Genomic DNA, 16515 nt, shown 5'->3' with positions numbered 1-16515 from the left:
ACCAAAGCATTCGAGAGTCTATCTTATTTAGACTTATATAGAAGTCACCTCTGTTTGAATCTGTATGACACAGCCAGTGTCCACCTGGAGATGGCAGGAGGGGCCGGGTTATGTACCGGAACTTTCGGATATAGATGGGATCCTTAAGAAATGACTGAAGATGGGATAAAGTTGTGGCTTGACCAAGGTTTCGGGATCCTCGGGTGAGCATCCGCAGCCCACCGGATCTCATCGTCATACATCCTTTTCCCTCGATGAGACAGTAGTTTTCGGGATGGTGAAGGATGGTGACATTTGATTCTGCTCGTCTTCTAGAAGGTCATTATACGAGGGCCGACCCGTACTCGCTACCGATTATGGACATGGTGATGGTTGCTGTTCACTGTCCCCCAGGTCATGGACAGCCATCGGCACCTATCCCGTTGGACGATTGGTACTTCAATCATCCAAGCCCCAAGAGTATACAGATAACTACTACTACTATGAGATAGAGATGTACCAGCGGATGAGAGAATAGATGGAGCCGTCTCGTTCTCATTCTCATTAACAACCATTCCCTCCTCACGCAAGCATCTCATTGCAATCCACCATTTCACCGCTTTATGTCTTGTGCCTTCCTGGGCGCCGTCTTATCCGTGACCGATCCGGGTTGTTCGTGAATGCCTTCGTGCGACCCGAATATAATCTCTAGTACCTGATGTCTTGTTGCTTGGATTCCGAATACTTACCTCTGCCACACTCTAATCAAGCCTCCACCATCTAACACTGAACATACATAGTCTGAGATGTTATGAGCATAACCAAGGTAGGCTTCTCTATTATAATCTAGCATTCTAGAGTCAGATGCCTGTGAGTCCGTCGGAACACCGATGACCTCAGGCATGTTGTTCTGCTGGGGTTACCGCCAGGAGGGCATGGAGGCCGCCATTGCGCACAAAATAATCCATCAGTGTAGTTTAGGTATTACAGAGCCTGATCTAGATTAAGTTCTGTAGCGGCATCCTCAATACGAGGTTGTCCGTCGTCTCGGTCCAGGCAGAAAGATTAGTATGGCCCATTAAGGGTACGAACTCCCAAAGACCGAAGACCGAGCCGCTCGGACACAACCCGCTTATTTCATCCGACCGCCATCTCCGAATCCCCAGGTTTTCCTTCCTTCTCCCCATACTATTTCCCCCGAGGTTAGATATGACGTCCGAACCATCATCACCCGCCGTGGATCAGGATGATGCCCGAAGCGCGGAGGCGAAGACATGCAAGTCCTGCGATCAATGCAGGACTCGGAAAGTTCGCTGTATCAGTACGCGCACTGTGAACCCTGGCCGAAAATCCCCGATGAAGCCTAATTGTCTCTGTCCTTAGTGGATCCCACTCAACACCTTCGATGCACCCATTGCGTGGTAAGATGAAGGTGTGCTCGAGGAAGAGCCCGCTGATGCTAACAGAACTCGCTATGTAGAAACGGAATGAAAGGTGTCATTTTACCCAGTCCAAGCGTAAGCAAAGGACCCGACCTCTTGGAGGCAACGGTGTACGTCCGAGACGAAGCTCGTCACCTGCCGTAGATGCGACGACATCTGCTCGGATTTGCACTCCACGCCTGGGGCCTTTGACCGAGAAGATTCGCTCCCAACCAATCCTTCTGGATCGGATGTTGGAAAATCACGACAGCAGTGGGATCCAACGGGATAATTCTGTCTTGCTCAGGGTCAGTTCCGAACCGTTGTCTAAATTGCTTTATTTGTCTAGCCTGACCAAGTACCGGACCTAGGGCCCCGACCATGACGGTATGCTACGCAACGGTAGACTTATTCAGGGTCCATGTTTAACCGCCTTGCCTGTGAAGTGACTAGTTCCAGCCTTGCATTCTTTTCGGAGCATCGAATCCATTCTCTATCGCAACGACTGGGGAATGACCGACTGAACCAGCTGGTGGAGACCATTGAGTCTGTCATCAGATCGCGGCTTCTCGCCGAGGGGCCATCCTCCAAGACACGTATTTCTTTCAGAAAGCCATCGGATCCAGTTCATATTCCCTTGGACAAGGCCACGCTGTACATCCAATGTGAGTCTCATCCCGTTCAGTGCGCATTCCCTGGTTGACGGACCGATACTCTGAAACCGTAGCCTACTTCAGCCAAATGCACCCATTTTACCCTTTCCTCGATCGCAAAGAGTTTGAAGAGAAAGCACTCGGGCCGGCTCATTCGCAAATTCTGAGCTCGAGTTGCGCATTTTCAGCTCTATATCACGCCATCCTCGCGCTTGGTTGCCAGTACCATGACGGCGGAGCATTCGATCCGGGAAACGGGAGGGCCTGGAAGCTTTTCCAGGTTTCGTTAGGTCTCGTGTCGGAGATACTGATTCCGAGGGAAGCATTGACGAGTCTCCAAGTACGTGCTTGTGATGATAACCTTTGACTCGGCTAATGAGATCAATAGGCGCTGGTTGCAATGGTAAGGGCTGCCGTGTGATAAGAAACATGTACCTTGTTCTGATGGCTTGCGTCGCTCAGTCAATTTTCGCCAGGACTACTTGCTGTATTCAGATCGACGAGATTCTAGTCATGGAAGCCGCCCGCATGGCGCTCGGCCTCGGCTATCACAGAGCTTTAGGTGACGGGGACCAGCGCCAGAAGAACACCTGCCACCGGACATTCTGGGTCATATATTACATGGAGAAAGGAATGTGTTTTCAAAGCCATAAAGGTTCGATGATCCCAGACTACGATGTTGGGAGTCCCGTGCCTGAGGTCCCGGAATCCGTCCTTGGGGGGTATAACTGGTTTGTATCGGCTATAGGGTTTGGCCGCATCCTCTCGCTTTCATACACGACTCTGTTTTCGGTAAGTGCCACATCGCAATCCCCGGAGGCGTATCACGACGCCATTGCAGAGGTTGAGACGCGCTTGGAACGATGGAGAACGGCCATCCCGTTGGAATTTCGCCCGGAAGTGCCGCTTGGTGCACGCGGTGGGCCTTCTTCTCTTCTTGGGCCAGGGGTCAAAATGGCCGCGCTCCAGACCAAGTTCTCTTACTACGGGCTCGTTATCGCCCTGGCGAGACTCAAGATGTATGTAGGCCAGCTTGACCCAGGCCGGTCGCAGGATCTGGAAAGGAGCAAGCGACAGTTGATGGATACTGCGAGAGCGGTCGTCGAGGACAGCAGGGACATTGATATAGCTGCCCACACGCCGAATTTGTAAGTGCCCTCTCTCGCCAAAGCCACTTTAGCTCCCTCGAGGCCTGAGTTTCGGGATTCTGTACTTAATTCTGATATGATATCCGAATAGCGTCCTCGCAGTTCTGCCCCTCGCCGCTCTATTCATCCTGTTCGATTTCATCGTGCACAACCCGACACATCCAGAAACGCACAACAACCTATCTCTGTTGGATGTAGTCGCTGGGCATTTCAGTCTGCTGGATTACAAGTCGGGTGGATTTATGCCTGCATCCCTTCTGACCGAGTTTGCGCATATCGCACGGCAGTACGTCAAGGATTCGGGCAGCCTGCGGCCGCGGCAACGGGGCGAAGAAGAACCCTGTGAATTGGGCTCATCGAGTGCTGAATCGAGAATGGTTGCTCCGGTACGCCGCTGTTCTGGTTCTAGGTCGTTTGACCTATTCACAATCGAAGTTTGCTGAACATGATTAGGGTCATATGCCATCGAATCCCACAAACAACCACAGCACCAATGTTGACGTTGGTGATGTCGAGTTGCATGACGGGATTATGGATCCCTGGGAGTCGAGTGACTACCTTTATTACCCCGTGCTGCCGGATTTCACTATACAGGGCGATGGCCCGGAGAGTTATATGGCAGCCCCCTTTAACGTTCAAAATTTCTTCGGGCTGGTGATCCCGGAGATCGGGCACGATGAGGTTGTATAAAAGGTAATAGGCAACAACGAGGATTATGGTGATAGGATTCATTGAGAAGAGAAGCTAGCTAGACTAAATCCGATTCCTGCTCCTCCCACTCACCATTCCGCCATGAAGTGAAAGGAGCGAACCAGACGTAATGCTCAGAAGATTTCCGCAACATATCGCTCCGGGGGCAAGGTCCCCAGTATTTCCTCCAACACCGTCTGTACCCCTCTGGCCATATTGCTCGAGCCGCAGACGTAGACTATTGCATTCCGGCCCCAGTGATCCCGGACAGCCTCAGCTTCAGTCACCAACCGATGTTGCACATGCCGGCATCCTTTGGCCCGGACGTCGTCCGGAGCTCGACTGTACGCTCTGTGGACCTCAACCACGCCTGCGTCTTCGAATTCAGATAACTCCTCATAATATAGATCATCGAGATGTGGCCCCCGACAGCCGAAGAACAGCAGACCCTTTGCAAGAGGGCGTCCTTGCTTCAGCCAGGTCATGCGTTCTTGGATGAAACCCATGAACGGAGCCAGCCCGCTTCCGGCACAGATCATGATGATGGGCGTGTTGAACTGGTCCGCGGGCAGATGAAAGGCGTCTTTGGCTGGACGTGGTGACAAGTAGAGAAGAGAGCCTGGTGTAAGCGATGCGAGGTAGTTTGACCCCACGCCCAGGTACTGCCCGTTACCGCTCCATGCCGGTTCGTTGATGACGGAGAAGGTGAGCGAACCATGCGAGGGTTTGAAGGACGGAGCCATGGAGAGGGAATACGTCCGGAGACGCAGAGGGGGAAGCATCGATATGAATATACCGATAGGCAGTGAAATAGATGGGAATCTTTCTAGAATATCCAAGACCGAGACGCGTTTGTCTCGGACGAGTGCATCGTAGGAATCGTGCAACCGGATCAGCTCTTGTTCGTCTGTCTTCGACTCTGCTGCCATCGCGAGGGCTTTGAGGTTCTGGGATTTTCTGTTTAGTAAAAAGACGTAATTTGGAGAATGCCAAATACTCGGGTACCTACCTTTCTCGTTGCCGGTTGCGAAAGCTCGACAAATGAACTAAAGAGCTCGGTCGCTGACACGGGGGTGGCGGACGGAAGGCCTTGCGTGTTGAACGAGTTGACGGTGATACTGTGGTCCGGCGCGAGTTGGAAGTAAGCTAGGACTCGAGAGACCGTGCTGAGTGGATTGACAGGGAGGATGTTGACATGATCCCCTGGGCGCCAGGTGGTGTCTCCCTGGACATGGAATTCCACATGCCGCTTCTCGGGGCTGTCCGGGCTGGTCAGGGTCCGGACCGCAGTGACTTTTGCCTCCACCAGGCCCCGGTGCATGTCCACTCTCCTGGGCTTGCTGACGCAGATCTGGAGTTGGTGTGGCTCGGATGACTCGACGTCGCTGCTGTTGGACGGAGGGAAAGCTTCCCGGAGGGCGGGAAGGAGGTTGGTTTCTTCCCACAATTCGAGATCCGAGAAGAGATCACTAACGGCAGCGTTGGCTGTGCCAAGCGCAGTCAGTCGCGTGGCTCCAGCCTTGTGCATCAGGTCGTCAATCAGGATGGGAATGCGATAGAATGTCTTGGCCCAGTCGTGGTGGCCGCAGCCAAAGACGGCGTAGGAGACACCCTGAAGGACAGGGCGTTTGCTCTCCAGCCAGCGGACAAACTCCTCCGCATCGTCTGTCGGCCGCCCGTCGTAGGACGTTGTCACAATGATCACCGGCTGATCCGTTGGCAGGTTCCCGACGACGGTGTCGAGAGCGGCAAGCTTCTGCTCCGTGAAGCCACGGCCCATCAGACTGGAAGCAAGTCGGTGAGCGAGGGCTTTGCACGTTCCGCTGTTGGAGCCGTAGAAGAAGGAGATCCGTTGGCCTCCAGCGGGGTTTGATTGAGCGCCAGTCGCGGCTGGAGGACCTGGCGATGCCACTGAACTCGTAGCGCCGCTCGCCGACATACTACCTTGGGAGAGACCCGTCGCACTCTGGCCACGACGCAGGGTGGCTCTGACCCGGAAACCATCAGGCTTGATAGTGAGCGTCTCCTTGATCCGCAGTTTGTAAGACGGGTCATCAGGCACCAGGTCAAACGTTTGAAGAACCATGGCAACCACCAGTTGAGCTTCCTGCCAGGCAAAGGCCCTACCAATGCAGCTACGTTCGCCGTTGCCAAAGGGCTTCCAAGAATTGGGAGGGAGCTTGGAGAAATTCTCTTCCAGCATGCGTTCGGGGCGGAACTCGTCCGCATCAGGTCCAAAGACGCTGCGGTCTCGTAGGCAGACCGGCAGCAGCACGTTGACGGCCTGTCCGGCATCGATGGCCCAGGCCCCGCCCAGCACCTCGGGCTTCTTCGGAGTGACGGTGAAGGCCGGCGCGGTGGGCATAAGACGCAGACTCTCCTTCAATATGGCGTCGATGTATGTAAGCCGTCCCAGGTGCTGCACTGTGATCCGCTCCCCGCCAGTAACCTCGTCAACTTCATTCTGGGCCCGTTCCAGGATGTGTGGGTTTTGCAGCAGGTAGTAAAAGGTGAACGAGAGCAGGCCGGAAGTGGTCTCATGGCCGGCAATCAGAAAGGTGATGACATTGTTGATAATCAGGTCGTCGCTCATGCCTTCGCCAGTGACTGGATCCCGCCCGTTCAACAGCGTGTTGAGGAGGTCATCGACCGGTTCCGCTTGATCTCGGCGCTCTTGAATGATCCCGCGAGCCATGTTCCTCATCAGTTGGATGTGCTTCGACATCCGGCTCCGTGCCTTGACTCGGATGCAATTTGCGATTCCCGGAAGCATGGACTGGATATCGGATTCCCGCAGCACATAGAGCATGGACTTGACAAATGGGTGCATCGTCTCGTTATTGTAGAAGCTATTGAGCCTGAAGTTCATTGTGCATAGGGCGATTGTGTCTAGCGTAAGGCGTGTGAAATCGTCTGTGATATTGATACTAGTCGAGCTACCCTGGCGGGCCCTGCATTCAACCATTAAATTGTCAGCTTGTGTTCGCCTTTCCACGAGTATTCCCACGGCCCGGTTGTCCGGAATTCCTCACCATTTTAAACAAAGCTGCTGGGCCACATCGTTCATTTCTTCGAACATATTTCGAATACGCAAAGGGCCAAAAGCCGGCACCAGAATCCGATGAGCAATCCCCCAGCCGCGCTCGCCATGATATGCCGTAAAGAGGCCGTCGCTTGCAAGCATTCGTAGCTTCTCAAGTCCCCCCATGACAGCCTTATGGAAGCGGGATTCATCACAGAGCTCATCGACCAGGGCCTGGCTGGTGGCAAAGATCTGCTTTTCGCCGTTGATAGTGATTTGAAAGAGCGGTCCTGCGTTTATGGATGAGTTTGAGGACCTTTTTACGGGCAATGGTGATGGGCTTACCGAAATCGTCGGCCAATCTAATGAGACATTCTAGACCATGTTCAAGGTCCATGTCGAAGAGGTTTCCCACGACCGGCAGGGCTGATAAACAGGCAGTCAGCAATGCAGTGAACAGTGTAGGCAGTAGGAGGCGTCTCACGTCTAGGCCCTGGGATTTGTTCTGTTTCCTTGATCATTTTGCGTCAGATAGCAGCGTTCAATTTGAAATGGATGGCGAGGTTGAAAATCTGGACTGACAGCTTTCTCCTATCATGATCTCTACTTATACCTGTATATAACTAGATCTAGTCCCGAGGATTAACTACGTCAGAAGGTCAGGCACCTAGTCTCGGGGTTCGGGGTTCGGCGGTAGTGGGACCTTGTAAGTGTCTCGGTATAGTCTCACCACCGAGGAAGTTTGCTGCGCCCCCAGAAGCTTGTCAACGGGCTAAGTATTAGAGCCTTTTCAAGTAAATGATTTGCAACTCTATTCTAAAATTAACTAGGAACTTGATTACGACATTGCAATTGTCTAGAATATGACCATTGCTGCAGTGGCAGCAGTGCGGTGGCTAGATCTATAGGAAACGCGCGGATCCTGATCTTTATGGACCTTATTTTCCTGAATTACCTGGCCTCTCTGTGATACCTAGCTGTCTATTACACTGCGTCTGCTTTCGACCTTTGTATTCCTTCTTAGTGGTTGACGTAGAGTACATCCCCGACATTCAATATATAAGCCGTACTATACTGTTTGATCATTGCAGAGCATAGTTACCAAGTTATAAAACAATACTAAGTGGTCTCTCCCTGATTCGTATCTCCTGCATCTGCAACATCCTCCACAGGTCTCTGCAGCTGCTCTGTCAGTTGCACTACTCTCCAGTAATGCTTCTCTCTCCTCAATTCCACCCGGATGCGAATCGCCATCACCACTACCCATATCGCCGCCCACATAGCAGGCACGGACCAGCCAAGCTGCAATCAATCGCCGTACAATCTCAGCCTCGGATACCAACACCTTAGGATTCAGGGCACATACCGTATAGGCCAGCTCCCGGTCAGCAAGTACAATCCCCGCCAGCGTCCCTCCTGCTACCAGGAATTGAGGAACCGCCCACAGCATAGTCAACCGGTGCAGCATTCCACGAAAGGGCGGGCTAGTTCGGTACCGCTGATCCAGGCGGCTCCGAAACCCGGCTCCTCCCCTGCCATCTACGGCGATGATGTCTTCCAAGAATGGATAGAGAGCCGGACGCATCGGGTCACCTTTTGGGATGGAGGAGACTCGAAACGGGACCGGCCTTCCGAGAACGTACATCGCCTCGAGGATAAACATCTCCAGCGCAAAGATGAAGAAAAGCGAAGGAATGGGCATGGCCAGCATGCGCATCACGGGTGGATTGGGGATGGTCCCGACGACTAGCTCCGCGATGATGATGACCCAGGAGGCGAGGATGTGCCAATGGGTGAAATCAAACTACAGCGACAGAGTCAGAGGGAGATGGCTTTGAAGGAGATATTGGGGGAGAGGTGACATGGTAGCGACCAACGCTGGGAACGCGGCACGTAGAACCCTTCCGCCACAGACGCCATGATCTCTGGAATGATTCCGTTGCGAACGTTCCGAACAATGTCAATGTTACTATCGTGAAAACTGCCAATAGAAACACCTAGTTAGGTCTCAGCAGAGAAGTGCAGAAGGCACCATACTAACCAACTGTGAGAGACAATGTCGTGGCCCTGGTCAGGAGATAGTAGAGACCAATGGGGAAGGCCACCGAGTCCATAGATACGAGCAACCAGAATCGTATGATGCGGAATTTCCGCTTGGCTAGACTGTAGTTCAGTGGAAGAGGCCCGGAGGATTGATCGGTAACTGACATCTTGCTTCGAGGGTGGATAAGAAGCAGGGAAAAGCCACAAAGGGCAGAAACAAAGAAGGATACATATTTTGAGACTGTTGACCTGCCTTGCTCTAGAATACTCTACAGCGGTATCTCTCGGATCAATAAGCTTTTTAGATCGGCTTTCCTCCTCGTATACTCCGCAGAGCACAGCCTCTCTGCCTTCACCGAACTCCGAGCCAATATACTATAGTACCTTACTTAATTCCCGAAGACCGAGGTTTGCATGTACACCAGCAGGAGCATCTTCCCAAGGCCGTTTCCACGTTTATATAAAAGCCGTTGCTACGCCATTCACGATGAACAATAAGGCCCCATCGAAAGTTACCAACAGATACATCCCGCGCTTCTGGCAGCCATGGCCGAGGAAAGACCCTCAACAACCGGATCTACCGCCACCAAGAATGAACTCAGTCGGACATCGAAGTCCAGTGAGGAGGAAGTATCCGGGGAGAAACAACAAAACGATGTCGAGTCGATAATCCACAGACTGGCGAGCCGCATCTCGAATTGCGTCGGGGCCGAAGGATCGACCCAACCTTCCTACAACAATCCTTTCCAGCCTCTCCCTGGCTCGAAACTTGACCCTCAATGCTCCAGCTTCGACACTCGGGCGTGGGTGGAAGCCCTCGTTCATTATGAAAGCGAGGATCTCGATGCAGGACGGCGTAGAAAGTCTGGTGTGGCTTTCCGCGACCTCTCGGTATACGGCTTTGGCATGTCCACAGACTATCAAAAAACCGTGGGAAACAGCATCCTTTCTCTAACAGCGCCACGACGCAAACGACGGGTAGATATCCTCCATGGCCTGGACGGGCTTGTGAACGCTGGAGAAATGCTTTTGGTTCTTGGACCACCGGGTTCCGGGTGTTCGACCTTGTTGAAAGCCATTGCCGGGCACATGGAAGGCTTATCTTTGGGTGACGAGACTACAATGAACTATCGAGGTATGTCTGGCTTTCGGTGTCTGATCTTCATGAGTGACTCATTCCTGGGCAGGCATATCATTCAAAGAAATGCACAGCTACTTCCGAGGCGAAGCCATTTATGTAGGGGAGAACGACGTGCATCTCCCGATGCTGTCAGTCGGGGACACCCTCTCGTTTGCAGCCCATGCCAGAGCTCCACGAGCGTTGCCGGTTGGCCTGAAGGCCCAGCAGTACTCGAACCTCCTGCGAGATGTCATCATGGCTATATTTGGCATATCCCATACGAAAACCACTGTTGTTGGCAACGATTTCATTCGGGGGATCAGTGGAGGAGAAAGAAAACGGGTGAGCCTTGCCGAAGCAGCCCTGAGTGACGCCGCCCTGCAATGTTGGGATAACAGTACGCGCGGGCTGGACAGCGCCAATGCGGTTGAATTCTGCAAAACGCTGCGGACCTCTACCGAACTGCTCCAAACATCGGTCCTGGTCTCCCTCTATCAAGCGCCTGAGGAGGCGTATAATGTATGTACCCCTCTCGGATCCCTTCGCGTTGAAGAAGGATTGGCTAACCATTTGGATGCGAGGAAGATATTCGACAAAGTCCTGCTTCTGTACGAAGGGCGACAAATCTTCTTTGGGCCCACATCTGAAGCAGGCGCTTACTTTGAAGAGTTGGGCTTTCAGCGTAAGATAATCCGGCATCTCGGCTTGATATTCTGTGGTTAGTGGTTAACGCACGAGTCTACAGAACCGGAGCGGCAAACGACCGCCGACTTCCTCACCTCAATGACAAGCCCGAAGGAGCGTCGTGTGCGACCAGGGTTTGAACGCACAGTCCCCAAAACTGCATTGGAGTTCGAAGAAAGATGGAAGAAAAGCCAGCAGCGCCAGCAGCTGATGCGTTCAATTGCGGAGTATGAAAGGGACTTCAGCTTGAGAAGTAAATATCTGGACGACTTCGTGGAGTCACGCAGGGCCCAACAGGCCAGCGGACAACGAATTCGATCCCCATATACCCTCTCCTACTTGCAGCAGACGACATTGTGTCTTTGGCGCGGATGGAAGCGTCTGCTTGCAGATCCGTCCTTGACCTACATCCAGCTGGGAGGCAACACCATCATGGCTCTGGTCTTGGGCAGTATCTTCTTCAACCTGCACGATGACACCAATAGCTTCTACGGCCGGGGTGGACTGATCTTCTTTGCTCTGCTTCTCAGCGCCTTTGCCAGCGTCCTAGAGGTAACCGAACGCGGACACTCATTATCTTAACACGATCTAACCCTCTCCAGATCTTGACGCTATACGAACAGCGGCCTGTTGTGGAGAAACACAAACAGTTCGCTCTCTATCACCCTTCTGCGGAGGCGGTTGCCAGCATGCTGACCGACATCCCGTACAAATTGCTCAATACTCTCTGCTTCAATCTGACGCTATACCTGATGGCAAACCTACGTCGAGAAGCCGGCCCCATTTTCTTTTTCCTTTTAGTTGCGTTCCTGAGCACGGTTGTGACATCAAGCCTGTTCCGCACCATCGCATCGGTATCCCGTACCATGTCCCAGGCTATGGTGCCAGCCGCTATCTTGGTCCTGGGCTTGATCATGTACACTGGCTTCACCATGCCGACCGCCTACATGCCGGGATGGTCGCGGTGGATAGCCTATGTCAATCCACTCAGTTATGCGTTCGAGTCATTGATGATCAATGAGTTTCACGATCGCAAGTTCTCCTGCTCGGTCATCGTTCCAACAGGAGCAGAATACAGCACCGCAGGTGCGGTCAACCGGGCCTGCACGGAGGTCGGCAACATACTCGGTTCCACGATGGTGCAGGGGGACCTGTACATAGGCGAAAAGTTCAACTATTATCATGCCAATAAATGGCGGTAAGTCATGACACCACTGCCATCGAGACGACAGAACACTGACGGTCCACTAGGAACGTGGGTATATTGATAGCTTTCTGGGTTCTCCTTACAGCCGCTTACCTCGCCGCGACTGAACTGCTCGGTATGGCTAAGAGCAAAGGCGAGATATTGCTCTTCCGACGCAGCCACTTTAACGATAAAAGAGTTACGCGCCGAATGGCCGAGGCCAACGATGAGGAGGCCCTCAAGCCCCAAGTTGCGCCGGTGGCGCTGACAGGTCCGCCGGATGCGACTACAAGGACGCATGCTCCTCCTAGTGAAGGCCAGGTCTTCCATTGGCAAGATGTGTGTTATGATGTTAAGCAGAAAGGCGAGACCCGGCGGATCCTGGACCACGTCGATGGCTGGGTCGAACCCGGAACCTTGACCGCGTTGATGGCAAGTTTCTTCCTGTGTAGAGTTAGTCCGCGCGATGAGAGATGAAGCTAACACGGCGTTGCGTCCTAGGGTGTTTCCGGCGCTGGCAAAACCACTCTCCTCAACGTCCTCGCTGACCGCGTGATGACTGGGGTCGTTACCGGGGACATGTACGTGGATGGGATACCACGAGATGTTTCCTTCCAGCGCAAAACGGGATACGTGCAGCAACAGGATGTCCATCTCTCAACATGCACCGTGCGAGAATCTCTCGAGTTCAGTGCCCTTCTACGCCAGCCCGCGAACGTTCCACCGGAAGAAAAGCGTGCCTATGTGGACGAAGTAATCCGGCTCCTCGAGATGGAGGAGTACGCGGATGCGATCGTTGGAGTCCCAGGCGAGGGACTGAATATCGAACAGCGGAGACGCCTTACTGTCGGAGTTGAACTAGCCGCAAAGCCCGAATTGCTCCTTTTCTTGGATGAGCCGACTTCAGGGCTAGATTCGCAGACGTCGTGGGCGATCTGCCAGCTACTCAAACGACTTGCACGCAGTGGCCAGGCGATTTTGTGCACAATCCACCAGCCCTCGGCCATCTTATTCGAACAGTTCGACAACTTGCTTCTCCTCGCAAAAGGTGGCAAGACCGTGTATTTTGGAGGTTCGTCAGATCCCTGGTGTCCTCTTTATTCCTTACAACTACTGACGAGCAAACGTGTTTCTGTTTGACAGAAATTGGTCAAAATTCGGCCACTCTCATCCAATATCTGGAACGCAATGGAGGAAAGCAGTGTCCGCCCCAAGCGAACCCCGCGGAATGGATGCTGGAAGTAATCGGCGCCGCACCTGGATCGCGAACCGACGTTGACTGGCCTCAAGTCTGGCGCGACTCGCACGAGCATCGTTCCGTCAAGGAAAGGCTGGATGGGATTCGCCAATCGCGGATTACCGAAGACAAAGAACCTCCAATCCTGCCACTCGGTCAGCCAAAAGATACCGCTTATGCGGCGCCTTTTGTCCGCCAGTGGTGGCTCGTTCAGCAACGGGTCGCAGCACAGTATTGGCGAACTCCATCATATATCTATTCCAAAATCGCCCTCACCGTGGGTTCGGTCAGTATTGAATCGACAGAGCTGATGGCCTGGACGCAATCTGCACGAGCAGGACTTACTGACGCTTGCGCAGGCGTTGTTTATTGGCTTCAGCTTCTTCCATGCGCCAAACACCATCCAAGGCCTCCAGAATCAGATGTACGCCGTGATGATGTTATTGAGCATGTATGGGCAACTCAGTGAACAGATCATGCCTCAATTCATCAGCCAACGGGAAGTCTACGAGGAGCGGGAAAGGCCTTCGAAGATATACGACTGGAAAGGTATGAATTCAGGGCAAGACATATACGGTCGAGCTGACATGATTGGCAGTGCTGATCCTGAGCAACCTCACGATTGAGATGCTTTGGAATACCTTGATGGCTGTGATGGCCTACTTTTGCTGGTACTACCCCATCGGGCTATACCAGAATGCTGTCCCCACGCACGAAGTCGCCTCGCGCGGCGGCCTGACCTTCTTGCTGATCTGGGCCTTCATGATGTTTACGAGCACCTTTACCCATGTGCTTGTTGCTGGCATGGACAGTGCCGATTCAGCCGGAAGCTTGGGAAATATCTGCTATATGCTGTGCATCACCTTCTGCGGGTATTTTCCCTCTCCAACCGATTGTTCCCCCTACACACAGATCAGGACACATTCATTGGCTGACCCCTCTTACTATACAGCATCCTTGTGAAAAAAGCCTCCCTGCCTGGCTTCTGGACGTTCATGTACTATGTCTCGCCGTTCACCTGGCTGGCCTCGGGCCTTCTATCGGCCGGCGTCGCCAATGTGCAGGTTGTGTGTGCAGCGAACGAATATGTCAAGTTCCTCCCGCCGGCAGGCGAGTCGTGCAGCACTTATATGGCCGCCTATATTGCTTCATCCGGCGGGTATCTGGTCGACCCAGACAACACCAACCAGTGCGAATACTGCCCGCTGAGAAGTACAGATGATTATCTTCGTACAGTGAATATCCGATTTGAGGATGCGTGGAGGAATTGGGGAATCGTCCTGGCATATGTCGTTGTGAATGCGCTTGGGGCTCTGGCGGTATATTGGCTGGTACGGATGCCGAAAAAACGGGGGGTCTCTAGAAAGGCGACAGGTAGAGGGTGATGGCAGGAAACTGCACCAGAAACTGCACGATGCATCGGGCATGTTCCATGCAGGGCCGGTCACGTTGCTGGGGAACATGGATCCCTTGCTGATGCAGCTCAGATAACTTCGCCTGCAGTTTCCTTGCAACAACTTCTCCCAAACAACAACCTCGCAACAGCGACAATGGGCGCAAAAATTCCAGAAACAACCGTCAAAAATGGGGAGGCTCTTCTCGAGCATACCGCCACCAACGCCGACACTCCAGAAGAGTTGGAAGTGCTTGAGAAACGCCTCCGCCGCAAAATCGACCTGCGACTGTGCTCGATCTGTGGGATCCTAATGAGCCTGAACCTCGTCGACTCGGGCATCCTCTCGTCCGCTTCAGTGACAAGCTTATTCGACGATCTACACCTATACGGCAGCCGATACTCGGTCTCCATCTTCATCTTCTCCATTGCGCTGGTCGCATGCCAGTTGCCCGGTGCCTTGGCTGTACGCTGGCTGGGCCCACGCGTCCTGTTAAGCGCCACGACCGTCTGCTTCGGCCTCGTCACCCTGTGCACGGCGTTCATCCAGACCTGGCAGCAGATGATCGCCATGCGTGTGCTGCTGGGCATCGCCGTCGCCCCCGTCCTCCCGGGGGCAAGCTACCTCGTCAGCTCGTGGTATCCGCGGCGCGAGCAGGGCCTGCGCTACGCCATCCTCCAGGTGTTCCAGACCTGCGTCATGGCCACCGGGACTCTCATCAGCTTCGGGCTCAACCACCTCGACGGCCGCGCCGGCCTGCGCGGCTGGCGCTGGATGTACCTCGTCCATGGTCTCGCAGCCACTGTCATCGGCATCGTCAGCTACTGGTGGATGGTCGACTTCCCGGAGAACGCGCAAAAGAGTTTTTGCTTCCTGTCGGAGAAGGAGACGCAGCTGGTGGTGGCACGCATCGATCGCGACCGCCGCGATGTCATCGCTGAGCACTTCGCCTGGCGCCGCATCCTTGTCCACCTCGTCGACCCCAAGGCCTACCTCTTCGCCACTATGGGCTTCGTCGGAAACATGGTTTCCACAACCCTCAGCTACTTCCTCCCCATCATCATCCAGGGCATGGGCTTCTCCAGCAACATGGCCATCCTGCTGTCCACGCCAGTACGTCGTCTCCCTCCAGCCCTCCGACTGTGTGCTTGCACGGTATCCTCCCCATCTGCCGATCGCCGCTAACCACCGCAGCCATACTACTGGGCCGTGATCCCGGTCGTCTGCACCTGTTTCCTGGCGGACCGATGGCGCCTCCGCGGCCCGTTCGTCGTCTTCAACTGCAGCTGCATCATTGCCGGCATTCTGATGATTGGGCTGCCTCCGGAAAGTGAGGTCGCCCGCCGCTACGCCGGCGCCTTCCTCGGCACGGGGGCGTTCGTGTCGAACTGGGCAATGCAGTACGCCTACCTGGCCAACAACATGGCCGGCCAGTGGAAGCGCGCGACCTCCATTGCGATCGTCACCACCTTTCAGGGATTGGGCGCCGTGGCGGGGAGTTACGTTGTGCGGCAGCAGGAGGCGCCGCGGTATCCGACTGCTGTGTGGGCGATTACTGGGTGAGTCTGCGTCTTCCCTGTCTGTTGACTTCGTATAGCGGTGGGCTTATTTGAGTATGGATAGGCTGCAAATCCTCACCATTGTCATTGTGGGCGTCTTGACGGTGTATTTTTATCTTCGGAATCGACAGCAGCGTGTTGGACGGCATATCATCCAGAACATTGTATTTCTCCCCTGGGTTGGTGCATCGGGGGTAACAGCTAACTCTAGCAGGCTGGGTTCCGATATACCTATTAACCAACGCGTCGGTACATACTCGACCGAGGTCCTCCTCTACGGAGTACTCCGAGATAAGACTCGCCTGGACTCAGCTGCGACCTCGCTTAGACGGCTCCACACTGTCGTACGATTCAGGTCCTCTCATCTGCGAACCGAGCG

At 53.9% G+C, this 16515-nt stretch overlaps 4 protein-coding genes across 4 annotated transcripts; 2 read left to right on the top strand and 2 right to left on the bottom strand.

Moving 5' to 3' along the window:
- Window positions 1–1781: 1781 nt before the first annotated feature.
- Window positions 1782–3644, top strand: ATEG_00066 (fungal specific transcription factor domain-containing protein; the record flags this gene model as incomplete). Its single annotated transcript, XM_001210152.1, has 7 exons — window positions 1782–1787; window positions 1930–2065; window positions 2128–2393; window positions 2442–2456; window positions 2549–3201; window positions 3293–3487; window positions 3611–3644. 7 exons carry the CDS (start codon window positions 1782–1784, stop codon window positions 3642–3644), a joined length of 1305 nt encoding a protein of 434 aa, XP_001210152.1.
- Window positions 3645–4025: 381 nt separating this feature from the next.
- On the bottom strand, window positions 4026–7434 carry ATEG_00065 (bifunctional cytochrome P450/NADPH--P450 reductase; the record flags this gene model as incomplete). The annotated part of the gene is made up of 5 exons (XM_001210151.1): window positions 4026–4838; window positions 4901–6842; window positions 6924–7203; window positions 7259–7339; window positions 7398–7434. 5 exons carry the CDS (start codon window positions 7432–7434, stop codon window positions 4026–4028), a joined length of 3153 nt encoding a protein of 1050 aa, XP_001210151.1.
- Window positions 7435–7933: 499 nt separating this feature from the next.
- On the bottom strand, window positions 7934–9123 carry ATEG_00064 (uncharacterized protein; the record flags this gene model as incomplete). The annotated part of the gene is made up of 4 exons (XM_001210150.1): window positions 7934–7987; window positions 8280–8717; window positions 8807–8910; window positions 8955–9123. 4 exons carry the CDS (start codon window positions 9121–9123, stop codon window positions 7934–7936), a joined length of 765 nt encoding a protein of 254 aa, XP_001210150.1.
- Window positions 9124–9502: 379 nt separating this feature from the next.
- ATEG_00063 (uncharacterized protein) lies at window positions 9503–16140 on the top strand (the record flags this gene model as incomplete). Its single annotated transcript, XM_001210149.1, has 12 exons — window positions 9503–10091; window positions 10144–10758; window positions 10822–11312; window positions 11363–11958; window positions 12012–12399; window positions 12448–13018; window positions 13237–13469; window positions 13543–13732; window positions 13782–14055; window positions 14136–14502; window positions 14671–15690; window positions 15772–16140. 12 exons carry the CDS (start codon window positions 9503–9505, stop codon window positions 16138–16140), a joined length of 5703 nt encoding a protein of 1900 aa, XP_001210149.1.
- Window positions 16141–16515: the final 375 nt, after the last annotated feature.

This window comes from Aspergillus terreus, genomic scaffold, assembly GCF_000149615.1.
Source record: "Aspergillus terreus NIH2624 scaffold_1 genomic scaffold, whole genome shotgun sequence".
NCBI lineage: Eukaryota > Fungi > Ascomycota > Eurotiomycetes > Eurotiales > Aspergillaceae > Aspergillus > Aspergillus terreus.
This window is presented reverse-complemented; position numbering and strand designations above follow the sequence as displayed.